Here is a 15,035-nt window from a genome sequence, read left to right on the forward strand (position 1 = left end):
AAACAGTGAAAATTCAGGAGAGGTGGGGATCCATAATACCCTTTGGGAGAGGCGTGACCAGGTCATAATTAATGAGAGAATTATTATGAGGCCATCGGAATAGTTGCTGACCATGTGCGTGATGTGATACGAGTGCTGGGCAACCCAGCGCAAATATAAAAGGAAGCGAGGGCAAAAGGCATGTGAGCATTAATAAACCAGTATTAATGAGACTTCAAGTTGTCTCTGGTGTATTATCCTCATCAGTCTAAAAGGTTTCAGAGGCAGGAGTTCCTGAGTAAGATACTTGCTATGAACAGCTGGAAGTGCCAGGTGGTCCATCTCAAACACTTCATTCCCTACAGTTGCTCATCCTTTGCCAATGTGGGTTACCCTAGGGTGGAAGGCACAGGATGCTGAGGCATGGTCCTTTGGGAAGTGAAGGCCTTTAGAATTCGCGTCATTCCGCTCCCTCTAGTGGATAATTACCATGATTCCAGTCCAATGTGGAGTCTGACAATCAATCGCGTCGAAATGATGACTGTTTAGCAAGCTGAGCACAGTCCCAAAAGCTATTTCTAGGACGCCGGTGAGTAACTGCGTGATCTGTCGAGAGAAGATTAAGCAGGACATTAGCTTCATCCCAAAACAACATGCCACCATTGTACTCCCACCAAAATTAGTCAGGAGATCAGAACCCTCCAGACAGAGTGTCAGTGTAGGTGCTATGCTTAGCATAGTGGTTAAATGGTCGAGTTGCAAATCAGCACTCTGCTGGTTCGAATCCCACCACTGCCGTAAGCTCAGCAGGTAGCCTTGGGTAAGCCACTCCTCTCAGTCCCCTGTATTGTGTGGATAATAATAACACCGACTTTGTTCACTGCTCTGAGAGGGGCACTAAACTGTCTAGAAGCCCATATATAAGCACACCATTGTGTCTGATTTACAGTTCATGGCTTGATCTGCTTAAGGGGCAACAGCTGCTGTAGCAGAGTGGTTAAGTGGTTGGGCTGCAAATCAGCACTCTGCTGGTTCAGATCCCACTACTACCACAAGCTCAGCAGGTGGCCTTAGGCAACCTATTCCTCTCAGTCCCAGCTGTACTGTGGGGATAATCACAACACTGACTTTGTTCACAGTTCTGAGTGGGATACTAATCTATCTAGAAGAACAGTAATAGAATAAGTACACCTAGTAATATCATTGCTAAGTGGAATCTGTCTAGAAGGGTAGCACATAAGTGCAGCCATTAACATTGTTATTATTAGTAGTAATAATAGTAGCCATTTAATGACATTCCAAAATGTTTTATAAATGGGAAAAAAACATTTTTGGTGATGAATTGACATTTGACTCACCTACACTGCTTCCATGATCTATTAAAAGACAGTAATTTAACATCTGCATGAATATTAATGGAAAGGACTGGAGGCAACATTGTCATAGAAACACAGAGTTGTAAGAACCCTTTGAGGGCATCCAGTGAGGGCTGGCCCAAGGGTTTTTGGTGCTCTAGGAAAATGATGTTTACTAGGCAAATGATGTCTACTATGGCAAATGATGTCTACTGGCAAATGATGTCTACTATGGCAAAGCCTCCACCTTCGCTTCTGATGGAGAGGGGGGAAGAAGAAGAGGGCCTGCTGTCACAGGGTGATCAAAAGGGTATCACCGGGGGCTGCTGCTTGCCACAGAAGACCCTCATATTGCAGCAGGGCAGGCAGGGTGGCAACAGGACTGGTGTGGGTTCACACAACCCCAGACAATCATTCGGTGCCGTTAGACAATCACCTAGTTGCACCTAATGGATTGACTGGCTTTGTATCCAGTCCAACCCCTTTTAATTTGGGAAATCCAAAGCTAAAGCATCCCCAACATATGGCTGTCTGGTCCCTCCTGGAAAACTTCCTGAGAAAGAGAGCTCAGACCCCTCCCCCCCCAGGTAATTGGTTCCATTGTCAAACTGCCATTGCCACTAGAAAGTTTCTCCAAGTGATCCCCTGTAAACTAACCTTTCAGTTACAGGAGGGTAGTTTTCAGTCAAACATTATCAGGAGATGTAGGCTTTGTTTAAACCAAATGCTGTTCGGTGTAGTGGTTAAGAGCGGCAGGACTCTGATCTGGAGAGCCAGGTTTGATTCCCCGCTCCTCCACTTGAAGCCAGCTGGGTGACCTTGGGTCAGTCACTTAAGAGCGGCAGGACTCTGATCTGGAGAGCCAGGTTTGATTCCCTACTCCTCCACTTGAAGCCAGCTGGGTGACCTTGGGTCAGTCACTTAAGAGCGGCAGGACTCTGATCTGGAGAGCCAGGTTTGATTCCCCGCTCCTCCACTTGAAGCCAGCTGGGTGACCTTGGGTCCGTCACTTAAGAGCGGCAGGACTCTAATCTGGAGAGCCAGGTTTGATTCCCCACTCCTCCACTTGAAGCCAGCTGGGTGACCTTGGGTCAGTCACTTAAGAGCGGCAGGACTCTGATCTGGAGAGCCAGGTTTGATTCCCCGCTCCTCCACTTGAAGCCAGCTGGGTGACCTTGGGTCAGTCACTTAAGAGCGGCAGGACTCTGATCTGGAGAGCCAGGTTTGATTCCCCACTCCTCCACTTGAAGCCAGCTGGGTGACCTTGGGTCAGTCACTTAAGAGCGGCAGGACTCTAAACTGGAGAGCCAGGTTTGATTCCCCACTCCTCCACTTGAAGCCAGCTGGGTGACCTTGGGTCAGTCACTTAAGAGCGGCAGGACTCTGATCTGGAGAGCCAGGTTTGATTCCCCACTCCTCCACTTGAAGCCAGCTGGGTGACCTTGGGTCAGTCACTTAAGAGCGGCAGGACTCTAAACTGGAGAGCCAGGTTTGATTCCCCACTCCTCCACTTGAAGCCAGCTGGGTGACCTTGGGTCAGTCACTTAAGAGCGGCAGGACTCTAAACTGGAGAGCCAGGTTTGATTCCCCACTCCTCCACTTGAAGCCAGCTGGGTGACCTTGGGTCAGTCACTTAAGAGCGGCAGGACTCTGATCAGGAGAGCCAGGTTTGATTCCCCGCTCCTCCACTTGAAGCCAGCTGGGTGACCTTGGGTCAGTCACTTAAGAGCGGCAGGACTCTAAACTGGAGAGCCAGGTTTGATTCCCCGCTCCTCCACTTGAAGCCAGCTGGGTGACCTTGGGTCAGTCACTTAAGAGCGGCAGGACTCTGATCTGGAGAGCCAGGTTTGATTCCCCACTCCTCCACTTGAAGCCAGCTGGGTGACCTTGGGTCAGTCACTTAAGAGCGGCAGGACTCTGATCTGGAGAGCCAGGTTTGATTCCCCGCTCCTCCACTTGAAGCCAGCTGGGTGACCTTGGGTCAGTCACTTAAGAGCGGCAGGACTCTAAACTGGAGAGCCAGGTTTGATTCCCCACTCCTCCACTTGAAGCCAGCTGGGTGACCTTGGGTCAGTCACTTAAGAGCGGCAGGACTCTGATCTGGAGAGCCAGGTTTGATTCCCCACTCCTCCACTTGAAGCCAGCTGGGTGACCTTGGGTCAGTCACTTAAGAGCGGCAGGACTCTAAACTGGAGAGCCAGGTTTGATTCCCCACTCCTCCACTTGAAGCCAGCTAGGTGACCTTCGGTCAGTCACTTAAGAGCGGCAGGACTCTAAACTGGAGAGCCAGGTTTGATATCCGGAAGCTTGTCGGGCGGGGGAAGCCCCCCACGGGGACTTCCCACATTTTTCTTTTTCCACCTGAAGAACCACACCACCTCCTCCCAGATCCACCGCTCCTCTCCACCGTCTCCTGAGGGACTTTCCATCTGTTCCCGCTTGCACAGCGGGAGTCCTCATCATTGAAATTGGGAAAATATTCACAAGAGAGCTCATAAGACACCATTTTTCTATTTGAGGACATTTGCGTTTATGGGTGTTGTTATACCTCGCTGTATTTTTGATATTGAGTGTTGCATTTTTGATACTGAGTGTTATTATAGTGAATGATCAGACCCTTGAGTGAATTTATATTGAGTGTTCATAAAGTTTTGAAAAAAAAATTGGAGTATTTGGTATATTGTTGCAGTGCTTACCTGTTGTTTTGGAATTAATTATGCCTAGCTAAGACAGAAAGATTAACCCCTTCATGACAAGTGAATGACACATGCAAATCTCAACACCCACCCACCTCACAGGGTGATTATAGTTGCGGGGATAATAATAACATACTTTGTAAACCACTTTGAGCAGGCATAAGTTGTCCTGAAGGGTGGTATATAAATCAAATGTTATTATTATTATATCTAAACTGACCAGATACCCATACGAAACAGCTACATAACATCAAATCAAAAGAGTTTATTGTCTATAGCCATAGGCCGTCACAATTCAACAAACCGACTAATAAACAATTAAATCCCTTATCACAGTTCGTATAGGTTACTAAAATTAATTAAAACAATACAGTATGCCAAACTATCCCAGGAGTCACAAAACAGCCTCATTCAGTAACATAACATGCATAGACAAAGAGAGTGTGAGTTCTTTCTAGCTGCTGGGTACTGTTGTCAAAAGAGTTTGACCATTCCACCCTCAACTGTCCCTGGAAACAACTGACTATCTCTGAACGGCAGTCTGTTGTGCAGTGGCTATTATATTAGGTTGCTAAAGACAATATAGTTAGTCTTTATTTGGTATTGTGCCCTATTACCTTTGAAGAACCTTTTTGATACTGTATTATAATCTTTGTATTTATTTGGTATACTCTGTATTTGGTATAATTCACACTTCAGCACTGTCTGCACTTTATACAAAAAAAATTTTTGGATAAAAATTTATATATTGAATACCCTAGAGGGCTTACTCCTATTTGCCTCCTTTAGTAGTTGGTTGTTGTAGATCTCAGAAGCTAAGCAGGGTCAGCCTTGGTTAGTCATTGGATGGGAGACCTCCAACAACAACTACTGTTGCCGAGGCAGGCAATGGCAAACCACCTCTGTTAGTTTCTTGCCATGAAAACTCCACCAGGGGTTGCCATAAACCAACTATGATTCAAGGGCAGGATTTCATTCATTCATACCTCTGATCAGCAGATATTAGCTCAGCACAAAGAACAGAGAGTGCCAGTCTCCCTGTTACGTCTGGCTTATGAGCTTCCTAGAGCCCTCTGGCTGAGTGTTCTTTGAACCAGGCTAGTGGATAATAATAATAACATTTGATTTATATACCGCCCTTCAGATCAACTTAATGCCCACTCAGAGTGGTTTACAAAGTATGTCATTATTATCCCCACAACAAAACACCCTGTGAGGTGCGTGGGGCTGAGTGAGCTCCAGAGAACTGTGACTAGCCCAAGGTCACCCAGCTGGCTTCAAGTGGAGGAGTGGGGAATCAAACCTGGCTCTCCAGATTAGAGTCCCACACTCTTAACCACTACACCAAACTGGATGAGATGGTCTTCCATCCCCAGAACAACTTAAGCAACACAGATAGAGAAGGAACCAAAAATGAGAAGTGAAACAATGTTCTTTCAGAACCCATTTCTGCTTTTCATCCTTCGAAAGTAACTTTCAACAACCATCTCTCCAACCTTAGATGATTAATATTTTGTTCTGGGCAGACATAACATCGCAGTGAAAGTAACATTCACTTTTGGCCCAGCCAAGAGCATATTCAAATGTCTCCCACCCAAGAATTATCCAGACCCGACTGTTTAACTTTGAATATCAATGTCAAATGAGAGAATCATAGAATGAAAGCCACTAACTACAAAAAACGACACAGTGAAAACTTAGTAAATAAATATCAATATACACTTTCGTCATAAAAATACACGAGCACTAGAATATTAATACTATACATTGAGTATCCCGTAGAACTAACAAAAGTTCATAAACTTAATTCTTTAGAAGGTGTATTGAAAAAGGTGTCTAATGTTTTTCACCGTATGAGCTAGAAATGTCCAATGATCTTATGTAAACATAGATGAAAATTGATCATTGCCCTGAGCTCATACAGCGAAGAACATTGGATACTTTTTTCAATACACCTTTTAAAGAATTAAGTTTATGAATTTTTGTTAGTTCCATGGGATACTCAATGTATAGTATTAGTATTCTAGTAGATAAAGATGGGTAGCCATGTTAGACTGTCTGAAGCAGTGGAAAAGAGCAAGAGTCTAGTAGCACCTATAAGACTAACAAAATTTTTCATAGGATTTATTTTATTTATATCATATTTGTATTCCGCCCTCCCCGCAAGCGGGCTCAGGGCGGATAACAACCTTAAAATCATTTTAAAACATTCCATATTAAAACATTAAAACATCATATAAAAATAGCAGCACTCTTTGCCTGGCTCAGTAAAGCTGTGGCTCATGAAAGCTCATACCCTACCATAAATTTTGTTAGTCTTATAGGTGCTACTGGACTCTTGCTTTTTTCTAGTATTCTCATGTTTATGTACTTTTGTGGTTTTTTGTGATGAAAATGCTTAGGAGATATAAAGTATTTTAATAGCAATTCTGTCTTTATTTGCACTTAACATACATAAAACATTTTTGCATAGTCTGTGAGTATATTGATGTTCATTTAGTAAGTTTTCACAGTAGCATTTTTTGTAGTTAGTAGCTTTGAACATTAGCAGCTTGCAGGAGGGTGTGGCCTTGGATCTCATCCCTGTGACTCCATGTGAGTAGCTGTTCTTCAACATGCCTCCTGAATGGAAGAGGATGAGCCCAGAGCAGGGACTCATACAGAGATCCAACACCGGGATTTCTCTGAGGACAGGTTATTCTACAATGTCCTTGTATCAGGAACGACTGATTAATCAAGTTGCACCAGTGCAGAAGTATTCTCCAACCCTTACAGAAGTCAATGAGATGGAGGCAACACAGTTAATCAGCAGCAGAAAGCCTACACTGTGGATAGATGGAGCACATGAGAGACTTATCTCAGCGCTCCATGTTTATTTCATGTTTCTAACGGCATGTTTTGCATTTATGTTAATAATGTATAATGCATTTATGATTTTATGACTTGTAAGCTGCCTTGAGCAGGACGCTAGAGAGATGGCATCTAAATGCCCTAAATAAATTAATCCCCCCCCTGCACTTTGTACTTACCCCCAAGGCCATGGGCTCCCCCTTGTAGAACCTCTTCAGTGGACGAGACATAGAAGGTGCTACTTTGCCAGTTGAGAAGGACTCGAATGTGCCAAAGCTCTGCAAGGCCATGGTGGTGACGGAAAAGATGCCTGTCCACAACTGTAGTCTATATCGAGACCAGATATTTGAAGTCAGGTGAGATCAAAGCGATGGAGAGACAGAAATGAGTTAGGAACCATAGACTTCACCACTATGTTGTATTGGATTCCTGCTAATGCTATGTCTTTGTGAGCTTTTATCTGTTTACCCTGTGGCATTGTTTATGGAAATGTTCTTGAGACTGACTGTACTAATCTCCCACTGTATAATCCCTCTTGAGTCTCAGTGAGAAAGGCAGACTATAAATGACATCAATAAATAAAATAAAAAATAATATCAGAGCATCAGAACACTGTTTGAACAAGAACTCCTCTGGAAGCAAGGCCCCTTCCAGAGTTTGGATCTCAGCTCTATGTGAGGGGCTGGAATGACATCGGGGGGGTCACTGGGTTGTAAGGTGGGCAAGAAGGGATTGTGGTGACCACACATGGATGCCATTTCTCTTCATTACTATGGAATAAATCCAGGGGAACTGATCTCTGTAGTCTGAATTTCCATCATAATTCCTGGAGATCTCCAGGCCCTAATCGGATAATAATAATAATAATAATAATAATAATAATAATAATAATATTTGATTTATACACCGCCCTTCAGGACAACTTAACACCCACTCAGAGCGGTTTACAATGTGTGTTATTATTATCCTCACAACAATCAGCCGGTGAGGTGGGTGGGGCTGAGAGAGCTCTGAGAGAGCTGTGACTGACCCAAGGTCACCCAGATGGCTTCAAGTGGAGGAGTGGGGAATTAAACCCAGTTCTCCAGATTAGAGTCCTGCCACTCTTAACCACTAGACCAAACTGGCTTAGCAAATCTATGATGCTTTCCAGTCCAAGCTGTTAGCCAAAGCTGATCCTCAACATAAAGACTAAAAGGGGTGGGAGTTACTCTGGACTGACGAAGAAAGATAAACAAATGCAATTTTGCCCGGAGGTTGCATGCCCTTCACGTCATTAAGGGGAACGATTAAGCAAGGCCCAGTTAAGGAACAGAGCTGTTTTCTCAGATTCTGTTTCTAAATTGCAAACATGAGGGATGCAAAGCCTTCTGGGTCAGATCAGCCTTCCCCATCCATGCCCGTTAAGCCCTTAACAACTTTGGAAGCTGGCAGAAATTCAACTGGTGAAGTATGTGCCTGGCAGGAGAATCTGCTCGGTCCCTTTTGCCTGCCATTGCGTGTAAGACTCAGGAGCCTGCTAAAGAGGGGGGAAAGTGGGCAAATTTACTCTTGAGCGCTTTTGCACTCTTTGGCTGCTTCCACACACATCGGAAAATCCACTTTTTAGTGAACATTTGGAACTGCTTTTCCATGCGTGGAACAAAAAATCCACTTCCAAAGGATTGCTAAAGTGCATTGAAAGTGCATTATTCCATGTGTGTGGAAATAGCTTTTATGTAAAAGTGGGAGGGGAGGGGTCTTGAAGGATACTTTGTAAGGGGGAACTGGAGCCAAGTCCACCTTTTGGAGTTGTGGGGTACAGGCAGGGCTGCCAGACCCGTGTTTTCTCATCCACACGTACAAAGCTGAAGGTATACTTGCCAACACGAATCGATTCCCAGGTTCAGTGTTCAATGGAGCAGCAGAAGTGGAGACCGGCGGCTGTCACGGATCTAGCCAAGCGGAGCTGGCGGGGGAGTTGAAAATCCCCGCACTGTCCCACTGTGGTCCAAATTCGCAATGCGCCGAAATGGACCCGCAGAGTCCCGAGCTGGGCCGTATGCTTCCCCTTGGCCTCTTTCCAAACCAAAGGAGTTCTGTAGGGGGCAGATCGGGGACGAAAATCCCCCTCCTCTTGAAAAAAGGGCCACCTCGTCTCCTGGCAGGTGAGCCAAACCCTCGGCAGGGAAATTCTTCAGGATTCTGGGCTCGGCTCCACACGCCCCGAGGAAAAGAGGAGGAGCAGCGCGGAGGACGCCCCATCTGCCGGCCTCGATGGACGAATAGGACGCGTTTATGGTCTCTCCCTTGCAGGGTCTTGCAGGCCCGACGCGCGCTGGGAACGTCTATCAACGGGGGAGCGAGCCTACAGCGGGTCTACTCGGAAGTAAGCCCCAGCGTAGCCAGCGGGGCTTACTCCGAGGGAACCGTTCTGAGGAATGCAGTCTGCGCGCACAGGGGCTTTGGAAAGGCAAAGGGATCTCTCGCCTCCCCTTCCGAGACCCGGAGCCGCTGTTTGGAACTGACGCGGCAGGCGTCAGTTTCCCCATCGCCACCAATAGCGGCGAAGGAGCGACCGCAGCCCCCGCTCTCCCGGGGCGGGTTGGGCTTCAACAGCAGTCGCAGCGCACGTCTGGGCGGTAAACAAGGCATCGTGCAATAAGCCAGGCCTTTAGGGGACCGGCTCAGCACGAGGAGAAGAGCAGCGTTGAAGGTGGCACTTTCACTTAAAAGTTCTGTGGGGAGGGACATTGCTTGGGAGGGGAGGGCAACCGGGGGGGGGGGACCACAGTCAGAGGACCAGTGTACTGTAACCGCAGTTTAAAAAGCCTCTGAGTATCTGTGTAGTCAGAACTATGTGCTGTCCCTTTAACAATTGGTACTCATGGGAATTGTAGTCCCCCCCTCTGCAATATAGAAATTTATTGTAGACTTCCTGTGAAGGTGTTTGAAGTTGATGGTCCTCTTCCTCCCTTTGTTCAGCATCTTACCCCCTCAAGCAAGGATGCAACAGCTATCATAAATTTACCGCTTGTCTACAAATAAATCTGGACCAATAAAGATGTATCTTGCTTCTGATTGAACCATGTCTTGTTCACTGGCTTCAACTGTAAGTAAGGATTCCTTTAAAATCTGGGTTGAAAGAGGCAGCGCGTTAAAGCTACCTGGAAGTCAGCATCTCCTTTCAGCTGCTTCCAGAATAACCCGCCCAGCACTTTTGTGCCAGGAGCCATTACACCGCGACGATTCTCTGATGTAAAACTGTTGAGGATATCTGTATTGCTGTTATAGTCTTGGAATATTTATTTTTCTCTCTGCACTCTTATCTATGCACACTAGTCCAGAAATGACCTCATTGAACTTAGTGAAGACGACTTCTGACTAGACATGCCTTGACTGAATGCTGAATAACAGGTATGTTTTGTTTTGAAGTTTTATTCATTACAAAAATGCATGTATTTTCTCTCATGTATCCACAACTTTTCTGTCTCCTTCAAACTACAACGCAGATTAGTTAAAGAGCAAAACTGTTTTTCCAACCCTGTAATCCCCATACTGGGAGAGAACAGGATTTCCAGTGGCAGCCAGGAACATAACTACAGTTACAGAAGGCAAGCTTGTCATAAAGTACCCATATTACATAACCATAAGGGATTAGAAAGAGGAAGCCCAAATAAAAAACAATGAAAAGACTTGTCATTCTTATTTAAAAATCTAGCCAATATGCTGATTTATTTACAATGTTTGGCAATTTAAAAAAAAAGTTAAGATGTTTAGCGAATCCTCCGCTGGATAAGGCATGCTGTGCAATTAGCCTTTCGTCAAAAGGGAGTCTAAAATATTAGATCAGGAATGAAGGAGGTCAGGGATGCTCAGGGTACCTCATCCACCTTGGCTGGTACTGGGAAAGCCGGAGGAGCCCCCTGGGCTGCATTCTGAAAAACCACTACCGTCTGAAAGAAAGAAGAGACCCCACTCAACACAAGAGAAGAGGCCAGGTTTACCACTACTCCAGGGTTCAGACTTGGCTATTACGCTATCCGGGGTGGCTTGACTCCTTCAATAGCTCTGGGCGTCACATCGAATTGTTCTGCCTCGCAACAGCACTGATTCTGCAGCCTGTAGGCTAGATCCGGACCTTGGAGGCATTTTATATGGTTCCGAGCAGCTTACTACATTTGTCCTCCTCACTTTTGCCCATGAGTAGAAATGAAGCTCCAAGCGTCCAAGCCTCTTTCACCTTCACATCACTGGTTGTTCTTATGATCATGTTCCTTTTAGGAAGCACAAAGGGTCCATTCGCCTGCCTCTTAAGGGCATCTTTCCTCAAACATTCTATAGCACTTCTTGAGAATGACTTTAGAACACCCAAGTCCAAGCCTCAGATTCACACTTTGAGCTCTGTTCGGGAGCATGTCCAATCAGGGTTATGAACTGCTCCTTTTGAAAGGGAAGTAATCACGTCTACCTGCTTTCCCTTTTAGATGGGAGTGTGGGATGTGCTGCTGGGATTCACATTTCCAGGCCAAGGTCTCTGCCTCCATGCCTGTTTCGCTCCTTCATGGGTCCTCGGAGGGGGAGACATCCTGGATCCAGCTCCCACCTCTGAGTAGAATACTATTTTCACCCCCATGTCCCCTAGGACAGAACAATTTCCTCTCCTGGAGACTCCTCCTTTCATTGCGTAACCTTGACTCCCCAGTACAGGCAATTACCGTTTCGCTGTTGTCATTCAGGCAGACGCTGGCACACCCAAAAGCAGCACCGGTGATGGCAATGAGGAATTCGAGGATGGTGAACACCAAGAGAATCACAGTTATGTTGAACATGACAGCCTGTCGGAGAAGCACAACCTCCATTTCAATGACCCTTGCTTTCCCACCTTCACGAACACAGCTGTCTGACATCTGACTGCATGTTACAGATGCTGCACCTGTCCCAGCTGGGAGGAACTCCATTCTTACAGGCTCTGGAGAAGCACAACGGGTTCCTCTGGCAACATTAGGCCCTAACCCACTTTAATTTCTTTTGTTCTTCCCAAACACCCAAAAGCTTTTTGGGATTCACTCACTCACTCACTCACCAACTTTTCCCCCAATTGGGACCTAAAGTACCTTGCATCAATCTCCTCTCCTCCATGTTCTGCCCTTACATCAACCCTGTGCAATAAGTTAGGATGAGAAGTGTATGAGTGACTGGCCCGAAGTCACCCAGCAAGCATCCATGGCAGAGCAGGGATTCGAACCTGTGTTCGAATCCCCCACTCTAACCACTACACCTCACTGGCTCTGATTGTGGGAACGATGAGATCAGGGAGAGCATTCTCCCTTCAAAGGTAAAATTCATCACAAAGGGAGACACTCACATTTCTCCTCCCTTCTTCAGACTGGATAATCTGACCTGTTCTTCGACAAGGCGCACTTATGTGAGGGATGGCAAAGGTTTCATGGCGAATTTCGGGTGGGATGTCCCGTGTATAGTATGAGTCACATAAATGGTAGAATGCTGAAAGCAGTAAACAACCAGAGAGCATCACAATCCCAACGCCAGCTGCCACGGCACTCACAACATTCATTCCCAGCATGCCTTTCACCTACGGGGAGAAATCAAGCCATGCGTTCTGCAAGAGGGCCAAGATCTTTCCATGGAATCTGCATGTTTATTCTCCGCAGATCCCAGCCCACTTCCTCCTCTCGCCCCTTGGCTCTCTTTGCCCTTTGTGGCAACCACAGGCAATCCCCTAGAGTGAACAATTCAAAGGCAGACCTGGGACCCGTATTGGGGCACCTCAGAAAAAGAAATACTTGATATGTAGAAGACGGAGCAAATCCCAAGGCCTGAATCAAAGGAGAACTGGTTCGGGAAGAGGAATGTCTAAAGATTGCCCTCTCCCAAATGGGTTATAACAGGGGTTTTATGATTACTATGCTACGTAATGTAGATGTTCCTTGTTATAGTATATTTTTATTGGTTTTGGTTCTAGTTCACTCTGATAACAGAATTAATCGAAATCTTACATTTTTGTTGTTACATGTTATATACCATGCAGTTCATTCCATCTCTACAATTCCATCATATTTATATTACCTTTCACTAAGCTATTGTTATAAGTCTACCTGCTTTTAGTTCTAATACTTTTCTCCCCCCCCTCATTTAATTATATTTTGCTAGTGTGCACCTAAGTCCCTATTTTATATTTTTGTTCACTCCATCTATAGAACAGGGTCCATTTTTGCTTCCCCTTATGTCTGCTTTCTTCTTTTATTAATTCTGTCAGTGTGTCTACTTCTGCCATCTTTAAGATTTTTTCTATCAATTCTTCTTTTGTTGGAGTATCTGTATTTTTCCAGTGTCTGGCATATACTATTCTTGCTGCTGTTGTTATGTTAATTGTCAAATATCTATTTTCCCTATTTATCTCATCCGGCATTATATTTAGCAGGAACATTTCCAGTTTGAAAGATATATTCAGATGTTCCTATATAGATGCAAAAATGTCCAAAAGATCTCAACTATCTTTGTGATCTAACTCATAATTTGTTTCATTTTGCATTCCTTTTGATGAGGCACAGATGTCAAAAGAGGGGTGGGGGGTTGTTTGTTTTGGTCACTGAGTTGCGGCCGACTTCTGGCAACCCTGTAGGGTTCAAGCCAAGAGATGATCATGTTAGCTGAGTGCAAAAAAACAGAGCAGTGAAGTTACGCTGTGCTGATTAAAGAGGCAAAAAGTTTATTTGAGGAAATACATACTTGATAGTGAAGAGGAGAGAGAGAGAGGTTCCTTGCTATCTGACTACATCTTGTAGAGAGAGTGAAGCGAAGCAAGAGAGAGAAGAAGCAGGATATTGCCCTGTTTAGCCCAGTAGGAGACAAGACAAAGAAATGACCCCCAGGAAACGAGAGAGAAGCCACTCTCACTGTCTTAACTAAGAGCAGGACCACAAGTGACACCTGACACAGGTTGGACACTAGTCAGCTCAAGTTTTGATGGGAAATGTAGGCAGCTTGGCGGAATGTTGGACAAGTGACAGTTGAAAAGTCCATTGGACAGCAGACAGAGAGCCAAGCTGCAAGACCAGGATGCCTACATTTCCCATCAAAACTTGAGGGAAGCTGACTAGTGTCCAACCTGTGTCAGGCGTCACTTGTGGTCCCGCTCTTAGTGATCCTTGCTGCCCCCTGCATAGAAGGCACTTCTTCCTTCTTTCTGCTGCAGTACACCAGACTGGCGTTCTATTTAGGTTACACCCACATACTAGGGTTTGCAGATGGATGGAAGAAATCACAGCTAATTTGAAACTGAGAAGAAACGTTTAGTTCCTGTCTGCCTGCCAGCAACTTTTATTTGTTATGCAGAAGTACATGTTGAAATGGAATTTATGATTTTGGCTGCTGAAGAAGCTTAATTTTGTGCGAAACGGGATAAAGTATAGCCTGGCAAGCCCGTTGCCATTTTCCCGTCAGGAGTAGCCGAGAAACCCCTGTGCTCTCCCCTTGTTTTTGTTTTCTGTGCCTAATTCCTGTTGAAAGCAGCCGCCAAGTCTGGGCGCTTTATTTGGGAGTAGCCGAGAAATTTGAGTACTCTCCCTTTGTTTTTTTGTCCTTGCTTAATTGCTGTTGAGAGCAGCCGCGAAATTCAGGTGCTCTCCCTTTGTTTTCTTTGCCCATGGCTTTTTCTGTGCCGTTCAATACGGTCTGTTGACTCGTTTTTCGGCGTCTCTCTTTCTGTGGTTTCTTCTAAGGAGCTCAAGGCAGTATAGATTGTCTCTTCCACCACCATTCTGTTTCCACAGACAACCCTGTGAGGTAGGTTAGGCTGAGATACTGACCCAAAGGCACCCAGTTAGCTTCATGAATATGGGGATTTCAACCTGGATCAACATTCTAATCACCATACAACACAGGCTATTTCTTATGTCTCGTATCTTAATCTCTCACATAGTTGTTTTTGTTAAGACATGCCAGTGAGTGGAGATGCAGACTCATAAACCAACTGGTAACAAAGGCCATTGTGGGGGGAAAATACAACAGGCTCTAGAAAGGACAGGGCAGGCAGGCCAGGCATTGCTGTCTGTCATGCCCAGATCTGGTCAGGGGGAGGGCAGGGTGGTGGGACCTGGCATTGCCCCCTCCCCAGAGCCCCAATCTGGGTGGGAGGAAGGCAGGATGGCTG

The 15,035-nt window shown here is 45.6% G+C and overlaps 1 protein-coding gene across 3 annotated transcripts in view; it reads right to left on the reverse strand.

The window, feature by feature from the left end:
• LOC129343533 (membrane-spanning 4-domains subfamily A member 15-like) overlaps nucleotides 1-15,035 on the reverse strand; it is a 37,075-nt gene that overhangs the window by 16,952 nt on the left and 5,088 nt on the right. For 2 of the 3 annotated variants that reach the window (XR_008598302.1, XM_054999787.1), the window contains exon 3: nucleotides 469-585. Coding sequence is in view for 2 of the 3 variants with exons in the window: in XM_054999787.1 (XP_054855762.1) it covers nucleotides 469-585 (117 nt within the window). In the remaining variant the exon portion in view is untranslated. Of the gene's footprint in view, nucleotides 1-468; nucleotides 586-7,059; nucleotides 7,196-15,035 lie in introns of those variants that run through there. The other variant, XM_054999788.1, reaches the window with a different exon arrangement.

The sequence above is a fragment of the Eublepharis macularius genome, chromosome 15, assembly GCF_028583425.1.
Source record: "Eublepharis macularius isolate TG4126 chromosome 15, MPM_Emac_v1.0, whole genome shotgun sequence".
In the NCBI taxonomy this organism is placed as follows: domain Eukaryota; kingdom Metazoa; phylum Chordata; class Lepidosauria; order Squamata; family Eublepharidae; genus Eublepharis; species Eublepharis macularius.